This window comes from Cinclus cinclus, chromosome 24 (assembly GCF_963662255.1).
Source record: "Cinclus cinclus chromosome 24, bCinCin1.1, whole genome shotgun sequence".
Lineage (NCBI taxonomy): Eukaryota > Metazoa > Chordata > Aves > Passeriformes > Cinclidae > Cinclus > Cinclus cinclus.
This window is the reverse complement of record NC_085069.1, coordinates 3,033,624-3,045,480: the sequence shown is the minus strand read 5'-3', so window position 1 is coordinate 3,045,480 and position 11,857 is coordinate 3,033,624. Positions and strand designations below refer to the sequence as shown.

Here is an 11,857-nt window from a genome sequence, read left to right as displayed (position 1 = left end):
GAGTGCCCTTCTGGGCAACTCCTCCCACTTTATATTCCAGGCATGATGCTGTGTGGTGTGGATGTCCCTCTGGGCAGTTCAGGTCACCTGTCCCAGCTGTGCTCTCTGCCAGTTTCTTTTGTGAGCCTCCTCACAGGCAGAGCAGAAGATGAGAAAACAAAATGTCCCTGACTCAGGACAAACGTGACTGAGCAAAACCCCAAACTTCAGCGTATTATCAACACCATTCTCATTGCAAATCCAGAACACAGCACTGTAAGAGCTACCGAAATAAAGAAATTAACTCTACCCTGTCTGAAATGAGAACAGTGGCATTCCAGCACAATTGCTGAATTACCTTTGTTAGTTCCCTCTTTATCTCTGGGTTCTGCACAGTGTCCATGTGGTACAGAAATTCTATATTCCTTGAGTCCATATTCAGCCATAAAATGCCTCTTCCAGGTCTGAGACCATTGATGCATATCAAGGTTAATTACAGTTGTTTTAGCAAAACGTAAAGCTTCAGGGCTTTTCCCAAGCTGTGTTCCCACTAGAGCAGCTTATGACAAACCTTGCTAAATGTTGGCTACAGTGGCATATGACAGAGTGGAAAATTACACGGCTCATGATTAATTAAAAGAAGTAATTAGAAAACTGAATTAAAAGAATGAATTAGAAAAGGTATTTGTAAAGTTCTATCATTTCCAACACCATGAGGACATGCAAACAGAGAATCCCTGATCTGAGGGCAGGAGCAGCAAGGATGTCCAGGCCTTCACATGGAAGTGAGAGTCAGACGGGTCACATGGGAGAAACCAAAGTGGTGCTAGGACCTTCTTCAGCAGCAAAGCCTATTTTGTTGAATAGACCTGCCAAAACCTAATGTAAAAATGTATCAGAGGCAGCCAGTCAGGTTATGCTATAGAAGGGCAGTCCCACTTTTGCATGGCAAGGATTTCTAGCATACCTCCCTAAGGTGTGTGAATATCCCTCCCTTGAGCAGGGAAAGCCCTGAAGGTCACTTCTCATGGCTGAGCAAAATAGGTTTGCTCATGGTTGTTGGATGAGTGACATCAATCTCTACGTAATTGTTTTGCCTGATTTCATAGAATTGCTTCTCTGTTGCTTCCAAGATAGTGCACTATACTGTAACACTAGTAGTTAGTTAGGGTGTGTTACTATGCTAGTTCCACTATGTTAGTTATGTTAGTAAGGCTGCCGATGCTATGTAACAAATACTTGTGATCAAGTTATTTTGCTTAATGATTGCAATCAATTTAAATGAATTCTTAATTTTATTTATATCAATAGATTTGGTTTGCCGTCTTTAATCCCACGGGGCAACGTTGTATACAGGCTCAAGTACACCTCTGTAACCCTTTGCATAGAAACTGTTGAAGAGTCTGGGGCTGGGCTAGGACCCAGCTGCATGCAGACTTCTCTCTGAGGAGTTTAGAAAACAAAAGTGTCCTTCCTGTACCTGCTGACTTGACAGGAGGGCTCCTGTAACAAACTTTGTCTGGAGTGGGTCTGTTCTCCACTCACTGATAACTTTTGCAAGGAGCAGGGAGTTGGACTGGATGAGCATTATGGGTCCCTTCCCACGTGAGATATTCGATGATCTGATGATTCTATTACATGGTGGAAGGGGAAAGGGATTTTCTTTTTGCCACCATGGAAGTTGGGAGAAGTATTAGTAAAAACACTGGTAAAGGGAGGGCTGCAGGGAGCAGTATCACCTTCCATCACTTAATTGGACTAGGATTTCATAAAATTAAATGAAGACCAACAGCCATGCCTGGCCTTGCTTATTGAGCCTTCTCCCAAGCACAATGGGAATATCTGCTGGTAGTGGATAACATTGAGTGAGTTGGTCTGTGCTGTGAAAGATGGTCTGACTGCTTGGTGGGCACATCTGTCAAATAAATCTTAGCCAAAGAAATAATTGGAATGCTAAATCCTTGTTTGCTGCAGCAGATGTGGCAAAGAAAGTGGGTGATTTTTGGTTGGTTGGTTGGATGGGGATTATTGTTGTTGTTGGTGTTCTTTTAATCTTTCTGATTAATGACAAACTTAAGGAAGAAGGAGTAGGAGAACCTACATGTTAATTTGTGGGCAAGAATGATCTTTTTGGTGCAACTTTATCCCAAAATATATGTGAGGACTGGATCAATACACACTCCTTTGTCTTGGGTTCCTCTACGGCAGAGTCACTGATGGTGTGACCCAGAAAGGAAATATGGGTACAGACACCCAAATGGTTTAAAGTGGGCATGTTTCAGCAGACTGTAGTACACAGTAGCAGAAGCAGGGGAAGTATCTGGCAGCAGAGGATCATAAAGCCAAGGAGGATTAGCAGTGCCTTAGCAAAACCTATAGCCTGCATACTTCTTCATGATCCCCTAAAAAGGGTCCTTCAAATCTGCGAGCGATGAGGTATGCCAGGAAATAGATCAAGGTAAACTAATTTTTAGTTGTAATGATCTGGACATCAACAGGGAAATAAAAATCAAGATTGGCAATGAGTGAATCTTTTGTCCCTTATCCCCAAGTGAATGTGGGCTGCATCTTTGTTTCACCTTCAAATTTTGCTGAGAAAGCATAAGTATGGTAAGCCTGTGTGGCAACTCTGTCATTAATCTGGCTGCATTATGAAGTAATAGTAATTACTGCAAAGTAAAACCAGATCTTGATATTTGTGTGGGATATCTGGGTTTATATAGAAATCATTTGCAAGTTCTGTAAAACTAGAGGTGGCTGTGAATCAGCTCATACACGTGCATCATATTTATCCAACCTCTTAACAACTATTCCTTATTGCTCCAATCAGCACTAGCCAGTCTCAGTGGACTTTATATAGATGTAGTATAAAGAGCTGTGGACAAACCTCTCTTCTGCTTCACTGCACAGTGCTCAGAGTTGAAAGCTTTCCTGGAGACCTCAACATTTAGGGGTTTTTTTCCTATCCTCTCTCTTCTTCTACCACACTCCACAACAGGAGAAACTACCTTTGTTATATTCAAATGTTGCAACTCATGATTTTTGAGACTTGAACTGATTAGTCCATGAAAAGATCTCTGCCACAACAAGTTTTCTTTTTCTACAGAGTAAAAGTGGTAGCTGAGCGTTTGAAGAGAGTGGTGAATATACAGCCTTTGAAGGCAATGCTATGAAAGAAGAATCAGTCAAAAATAGACAGAAACAAAACGCATAAGACTGCCTCATTTTCTTTAGAAGCTTTTATAATCTTTTCAGAAGATCTTCTCAAAATCTGAGTAGTATCTAAATTCCAGTCCTCTTTCTGTCTGTTCAAGCAGGCAGTTGTATTCTGACTGCAGATTTGCCCGGCTGTTTGCAGCTTCATCGGCTGCTGGACACTAAAACGAGGAGAGCTCTGCAAGGCACCAGAGAAGGATGATCCTTGGGAACCTCAGTGGATTGAGTGAATTCAGACTCCTGGGTTTTTCTGGAACCTCTCCTTTACACCCTTTGCTCTTTGTAGTTTTATTATCTCTTCATATTCTCACCTTGATGGCGAACACAGTGATAGCTTTGATAACAAACAGTGATAATCGCCTTCACACCCCGATGTATTTCTTCCTCACTCAGCTGTCCTGTTGGGATATCTGCTATTTGTCAGTCATTATCCCAAGTATTCTCGAGAACCTGATGGTGGGAACAGTGAGTATTTCCAAGACAAGATGTGCAATGCAGATGTTTTCCTTCCTTTTCTTTGGAGTTGCTGAGTGTTTTCTCTTGGCCGCCATGTCCCTTGATGGTTATTTTGCAGTTTGCTGCCCCTTGCATTACACAATTATCATGAGCAGCAGGGTCTGCAGAAGCCTGGTTGTTGGAGCTTACATCTGTGGAACTGCTGTGGGCTTAGTTCACACCCTCATCACCTTCAGCTCACCCTTGTGTGGTTGTGCCATTGACCACTTCTTCTGTGAGATTCAGCCTCTCCTGGACGTGCTCTGTGGCAACACTCTCCCAAGTGAAATCCAGGTCATTGTGGTGGCTGTCTTTGTTATTCTGAGTCCTTTCTCACTGGTCATTTATTCCTGTATTCCTATCGTTTCCACAATTCTTCACGTGGCATCAGCTGAGAGCCAGGAGAAGGCGTTTTCCACTTGCTCCTCACAGCTCCTGGTTGTGACTGTTTTTTATGGCACTGCAGCCTCCATGTACCTGCGGCCAAAATACAGCTACTGTGCATCTGTGGATAAATTCCTCTCCCTTTCTTATTCTCTGGTGACTCCTTTATTGAATCCCATCATTTGCAGTTTGAGGAATAAGGAGGTGAAAGGAACCCTGAAGAAAACAATGGAGCAAACCTAAGTTAGTGTGGAAATGAAATAGAAGATTTGGGTTGTTCCAGGTGTTTGTGGTGGAATTTTTCACTCTAAATTCTTGTTCAGGAAAATCAATTTCCAGATCTACTTCAGCTATTGGGGAGGAAGGAGGGAGAAGAGTGGAGATTTTTAGCTCTAAGAGGGAGTGTTAGAAGCTATGTTAACATTTTGGAAGGGAATTTCTTCCACATACTTAAGAAATTCTTCAATAAACTTATTTTTTTCCTTTTCTTTTCCTCGCTATTTTTCAAAAGCTTGAAAATTGTGCTTTACATACTTCTGAATTTTTGAACCAAAGAGTAATATTCAAGAGCCTGACTTTACTGAAAGAACTGAAAAGAATGAGTTTTCACCTGTTTGCATTTATTTCCTGAAAATGTTTAGTAAATATGTTGGGGGAAAGGAGAGGACAGAGTTCAGGTAACAATGTGGAGCCCAGGATATTATTGAGGACTGATATTATTTCTGAGATTGTTACTGGGGAAAAAAAAAAAAAAAAAAAAAAAAAAAAAAAGAGGTGTGCAAAATTGCATTCCTGCCCCACTGCCTCAAAGATATTTCTTCAATTTTAGAGTCATTGTCTTAAACATGTTAGACCAAGTGTAAGCCTTTGAAGTACTTAACCACTGTAATCTTCTGCAACAATTAATACAACTCTTTATATTAAAAGCTCAAAGTGTAAATGATATTGGAAAGATAAGGACATGCATTACTCCTTAAATTAATCCTTCATTCCTGGAAATAACTGTAAATATAAATATCATGAAAGTACATGTCCTGGTTTGAAAGACAGCTGTTTGCTAAGGAAAGCAGAAGCTTCCCTTTGGACTGAAAAATGTGATCCTTCCTTCCTTCCTTCCTTCCTTCCTTCCTTCCTTCCTTCCTTCCTTCCTTCCTTCCTTCCGATTATTAGGATTTTGAAATTAAGGGAGCTCTCAGGCAAAGATATGGGGGTAGGAATAACAGTTCTGTACTAGTATAACTAGCAAGACAAACAAGAACAACAGCAGCTATGGAATTAGCCACAAACAGAACAGTAACTCAGTCCCAGTGTTTTTTGGCTGCAGGCACCTTTTCCCTGAGCTGCAGTTCCCGGTGCTGGGGGCGGGCAGGTCCCGCAGAGCTGCAGGAGGGCTGGGGGTGATGGCAGAGCTGTCCCAGGGAGAGACAGAGAGAGATGGAGAGAGCTCTCCGCTCACGGTGTGGGTCCTGGGGCTCAGCAGAGTGCTGGAAGGTGGCAGGTTCCAGCGAGAAGGCAGCAGGGCAGGGTCCCACAGCAGTGAGGATGGCTCCCGGCGATGGCATGGCAGGAATGCAACACAGGCGGCGATCGTCCTTCTCGTCCCAACTCCAAGGGGGAAATGGGACCCAGGCCCAGCCTTCCGCTTCCTCTTCTGGATGTTTCAACCTCGCAGGGTTTCCCTCTTCTCTCTCTCCTACCCCTTGTCACCAGGGCCCAGTCAACAGGTATCTTAGCATGACAATGGGGAAAATTCCACAGAGGGAAAAGGGAAAGAAACAACCCCCAACAGTACAGGGTTCTTAATTGGATGTCATATGAATTTTTATCTTGAGAGTTTGTAAATCCACAAAAAAATTATAAGGTATAATATCCTTTGCAGAAGCTTGACATCTTTGATTTTAATCACATCTTATTTTGGACCAAAAAGTTTATTATAACAGAAAATGCTGTCTCATACTTTTAATTTTGTAAATTTCAAATGCATTACAAAAAGAATGCATTGTTTTTTGTCATATTGCTTTATTGGCATTAAAGTTTCTCCCCTAGTCATATATGCTAGACTCCTTACAGCAGCATTCCTAGAGAATTGCACAACTGTGTGTATTATGAAAGAAGTGATGAAGAGGGGAAACCCAAGTAAAAAAAGCAGTGGGGATAAGAAAAGTGTAATTCATAAAACAAAAAACAAACAAAAAGCCCCCAACCAAACAAAAAAAAATGTTATAATATGGTTCAGTAAAATGAAAGTAAGCATTAAAAACCTGGGAAGTTTCAGTCTGATAAACCACCAGGTCCAATTCTTTCTTGATTGATTATGCAAAATTTGTGAGTTCTCAAGTTTGTGGAGAACACTAAATCAGAGGGAGTAGACAATGTGCCAAAGGGCCCCCATGTTTTAATGAATCCAGAGGAAGGCTGGATGAGTTCCTTGAACAGAGAGCCCAGCTCTAGGTGTCCAAACCAGGTGGGATTCAGCTGCCTCTTCATGGCTTGATTTTGGGGGAGCTGCATCCATGGATTCACACTTGCCCATATTAAGTGTCTGGAATCTGAGCCTGAAGGATGGTTTCTATCAAAATGGAAATTAGCACTTCTAGGGCACGGATCTTGTGCTTCAGAAGGACTCTTTGCAGATGAGTGCTGTCCTCAAGGCCTGGAATAGCAGGCATGCAGAAGAACTTACAGGACTGAGTCTCCTCCAGGGGAAGCTGCGTGTTCCTGGTCTCTGCTGGGGAAGAAAGGCTGGTGGTACCTTGGACAGGATGAGAAAGCAGAGAGTCAATGATAAAAACAAAAATCAACCTCTCCTTCACTTCCTTTCTGACTGAAACTGTAAAACAAAGCTCAGAGAACTCACATTTGTGGGATCAGTATGGTGACGAGGATTTGCAAATCTCAGCTGTTTCAAGAGAGGTGTTTAGCCCTCAAGTTACCTGAAGATCTATTAACCCTGAGGCTCTGTGAATGATTTCATTTGCCCAAGACTACTTGCACTGAACAAAATGAGTCTGCTTTACAGCAGAACTTGGTCTCAGCTGATGCTAGAAATCTGACTGTGCAGTTGCCTCTTGAAGCAAGGTGCTCACTTTGAGAGAAAGTGTACAGGTGTAAAACTTGTCTTAATTCCTCCAGTTGGAACAGATCTTCAGTATTGTTCCAGAAAACTCTGAATTAACCCCACCTGATCTGATTTCAGGCTCCAGAGCACTGAACGGGAAAGCCTTACTGTGACAGATAGGAGAGCCAGGGGAGAATCAAACCAACCATGGTGCAGAATAAACACAACTAAATCCAGTGCAGAGTTCCAGCTCTGTGCCAGGATCCTTGTGCTGGTCTGGAGCACAGAGGTGCGGGACGGAAACATGAAAACACACGCTTGGGCTCACAGGAATATCCAGAGACAATTAATCATCCTTTCAGAATTTCACAGAAGAGGTTAAAAGTGTCCACACCTTGCTTATTTTCATCTTTTGAATGGAAAAGGGGATTTTGAATTTAGCTTTCTGTAAATGCTTACATTGTATCTGCTTAAGTATAGCTGGAAGAAACCTGACTCCGTCTGGCAATAGAAGTATATGCTACTTGGGAATAATTGTCATAGGTTAAACACCCAGCAGATTGCACCAGTGATTCCTGCTGTCACTAGAATAGCCAGCCAGTGTAATTTTGTGACTCTCATGCCCTTGGTGCTCCAGAAAACATTGTAAACTCTAGATTGGCAGTAAATTGGCAGTAAAAACCAAATAAAATAAAACACAAATACAAAAAGGCAGAAAAGACTGTAGTTCTTAAATCTGAGTAAGTCTTTTGTTTTGCACTGCAGGTCTAGACATAATACGGTGAAAAATTAGTTTTTCTAGATAGAAAGTTTTACATCTAGGTATTTCTAATACATACTACATCTTTACAAGGGATATGCTAGACACTGAGCTCTCATTTTAAAATAGTGCAGTAAACCATGCTAAATTCTCCAAACCAATAATTGCCATTTCAGATTTTGTCTGAATCAGGTTTTATTCTTTCCCCAGCCAGTGCCCTCTCTGCTCTTTGTCTTTCTTTCCATCTTCCTCTGTCCTTTCTCTCTGTCTGTCTATCTAGCTCTTTTTTGACATCACTTCCTTGGATTCCTTGGGCTTTCTCCTCTGTCTCCCACTGCTGCAGCTCTCCTTTCTCAGCGGAAGGTCCCAATGCTTTTGTCTGCCTCAGGCTCTGCAGCCACCCAGCCCGGGGCTGTTCACACCCTGCTTTGTGCCAGCCTTCTCAAGCCCCTCGGTACGGTTCTGTTTGCCAGCACTGCCGTGCCCTGCTCCTCAGCACCTCCCAGCCGGGCCCCTGTGTCCGCCTGAGCCCGGCACTCAGCTGCGCTTCTCCAGCCCTCGGCAGCTCCCGCCTCCCTGCTCCCCCTCTCTGCTGTGCTCACACCCGGCAGAGCAGCACAGATCCGCCCCGTGCCCCAGCCCTGGCTCGGGGCCCGCCAGGAGCCTCCACCCTGCTCCTCACCTGCACCAGGTGTGCTGTCACCTGAGCAATGGCCAAACAACCGGGAGCCTGCAGCAGCCACTCATTCCCTGACACTGCAGCTGATGCCTCCATGGGCTTCCTAAAAGCACAGGCCACACAAAGCCAAGGGAATCAAAAGCAGATATATCTACTGAATAAATAAATTCCATACATCAATATCAGTATCAATATCAATATCAATATCAATATCAATATCAATATCAATATTTATTGAAGGGCCTTCAGGAACATTTCAGGCAGACAAAGCCTCCCAGGGGCTACACTCCAAAATGGACCATGGGTCACGGGTTCTCGTCCTTTTCTAAGTTTGGTCCATTTGCCTATTGGAGGTTCATCTTCCAATGACAGCTTCAGGTAATGAAGTCATTTACCTTCAGTTTGTTCACCCCCAACTCACTTTTGTTTCCATTTCCTGGGGCCTGAGGCAGTGAGGGGTCCTTGATTGCCAGGCCTGGGCAGGAATTGCTGTGTCTGAGCAGAATGGGGAAGCAGCAGCTCACATTGTGCATGGAGTTTGGAGTCACACGCATAAGAATGGCAGGATTGCAAATCTATGAAAAATACAAAAGCTACAATCCTGAGGCATCAGGGGTGAATAGCAACCAGCTGCCTCTTTGGAGCCCGAGGAACAGCAACTGCCTGCCGCAAGGCCCAAAAGCTTGTTGGTCAAATGCAGCAGGAACAAAAGTGCCTCCAGCCATCCTGAGTGGGAATGTGGCTAAAGCTGTGTCGGATCCAAGGCAGCCTGGAGGAAGGAGTGAATGTGAAGCTGCTGAAGAGCTGCCCAGGAGAGGCTGGGGCCCTGGCAGCCAAGGCTCACCCAGTGCAGCCTCTGGGGGTCCCTTTGGTGGGGCCAGCCCAGGGTCAGCCTGTGGGTGCACCTTGGGGGCACACCAAACTCACTGGAAAGGACCCTCTGAGAGCTTGGGTGCCTTGCACAGGAGTCTCACAGGCACAGGCCAGTGGAAGAACAGAGTGGAGTGGAACAGAAATGCCCGGCAGCCTGAGGGCCAGACACAAGTGTGACCTGGCTTGTGACAGCTCTGGGCAGGGCTCTGCTCACTGGGCTCTGTGCTCTGGGGAAGGAGTTCACTGATCCTTCACTCAGGGGAGGCCCTGCCAGCCAGTGAACCCCTGTGCATCAGAGGACAGGGGGAGTCCCAGTGACTGCCACCTGGGAGAGGAGCCATGTGGTTCCAGGGCCCAGGAGCCATGTGCTTCTGTGACCTCAAGGGGATCCATCCCTGTGTGCCCCCATGTCACTGAGGGGCAGCGATGTGGCACCTCTCCAGTGATTGTGACTCACCTGCCCAGGGCTCAGTATCCTGAGAGCAGGCTAACGTGTCAGCAGGTCTTCAGGATAGCTCAGCTTATTCCCGTGCTACGCACCTCTCTGCCTTTCAAGCAGATTTATTGTTTACTGTCCCCTTCAGCTTTTGTCCTCTCACAGGTAATTATGATTTGACTCTTGGGATAGATCATAGAGGAAGGAGAGAAAAGTCTAGGCTGCTTATACCTTCCTAGCTGAAGGCTGAGCTGTTGCCCCTTCGTAGGCTCTCCACATACAGGCTAGGCTAGAGTTCTTCTTTGCTGATTCTCTTTTCTTTACTATAGCCTAGGATAGGTAAGTAAGGGGTGAGTGCAGTCTGAGGGGCTGGGCTCAGCCCAGAGTGGCAAAAAGCCCACCTTGGATACTGCAGGAAGGAGTGGGACAGAAGGAGAGCAGCAAAGGCTGTAGTTAAGTTAGTGGCTGAAAGCTGGTCACTCCTGCAGAGGAGGGAAAAGCCAGAGAGCTCTGCTGTTGATGCTGTGACAGCAGCAGGGCCTCCTCAGAGAAGGTAACATGCACTGGAGCACTTCAGAAGGACCTTTGAAGCTCCTGGGGCTCTGTCACTGATCACAAAGGGGTGAGCCTGCAGTTCAGCAGTTGGCTCAAGCACCACTGAAACTCTTGATGGCAAATGCTGTTCTTTCCATAGGTTGTATTTCTTTGGAGTTTTTATTCCTTTGGTGAGATGTAGTCATTTCTTTGCAATCAGGTGAGGGGATTGATGCTGATCCCTTCCTGGAGCACGTCCTTGGTCATCCAGAGCTTTGCCCGCTGCTCCTGAGAGGGACGATGGCCACAACAGGGAACAATTCCTGTGAGTACCAGCTTCACTGGCAGCTTTGGACTTTGTGACTCCCCACAGACAGCTGACTTGACTGGTGCTCAGATCCCAGAAGGATGTGCTCACAAGCTAGAGTGAAGTCTGGGATGTTTGCTGAGAATAGCCAGACTGACCCAGGTTGTTTAGTCCCAGGAAAACACCTTTTGTCACTATGAAGAAGACTTTGAAACAACATTGCTCATAGGGAGGTCTGACAGGTCCTTGAGTTGCCTTTTGTGCTCAGTACTTGCTTGTTTTCAAGAAGTTCCAGTCAGTTAGAATCAGGGAAAGCTTGACCTGATAATCCAGTCTAGAGCTCTGGTGAGAAGGCAAGGTACCCTGAGGCCCAGAAATCAGAGCTGGGGCTTGTTGGACTCTTGGCAAAGTAAGCAGGGGAACAGACTTTTCCAAATCAGGAAATTTCAATGGCAGTGCTAGGCTTCCCCCGATACTGAGTTGAAGGTTTGAGCTGGTTGTCCTGACTGCTTGTGTAGAAAGCTCAAAGTTTAAATATGCTTTCTTTCCTCGCCTCATCTCTTTCCAAATGGAATTTCTCTGCAGTCATCGCCGAGGGAATAGCTCCTCCAAAAAGGATCCTCTTCCCACCAGAGAAGATTTGCATGGTCTGGCAGCAGAGACAGAGTGCTGGAGCAGGGCTCTTCAATGTGGGCAACACGTGCTTCCTCAACGCTGTCCTGCAGTGCCTGACCTACACCCCCCCACTGGCCAACTACCTGCTGTCCCAAGAGCACAGCCAGGCCTGTGAGTGCTTTTAGGAGCATCTCCTGAAAATCTCTTCATCAAGTCCCAGATTCCCAGAATGTAAAATTTGTTTTCAGACAACAGCAGCCCTTTGTCAGCCCCATGAGTCTGTACTCTTTGAACACTGGAGCCTAGAACCCACTTGTCCTAGCCTGCTGCCTTACCCTTAATGAAAACACCTCTTTCTCCCTGGCAGTCTTTATTCCTGCAAGTTCAACCCTCTGTGCTTATTGCACAGAAAGCTCTTGGTTTACCATCCCTCTCTGAAGATTTTCTGCACACTAAAATGCCCTGGGACCATTGGGACTTTGGGAGGAGTGGAGTATTGGAGTGGAGTGGCAGTGCAAGAG

General features: G+C 45.2%; 1 protein-coding gene across 1 annotated transcript; it reads left to right on the top strand.

Moving 5' to 3' along the window:
* The first annotated feature begins 3,510 nt into the window (after nt 1-3,510).
* On the top strand, nt 3,511-4,317 carry LOC134053464 (olfactory receptor 10C1-like). The gene has a single exon (XM_062508476.1). The coding sequence runs from the start codon at nt 3,511-3,513 to the stop codon at nt 4,315-4,317; it is 807 nt and encodes a 268-aa protein (XP_062364460.1).
* The last annotated feature ends 7,540 nt before the right edge of the window (nt 4,318-11,857 follow it).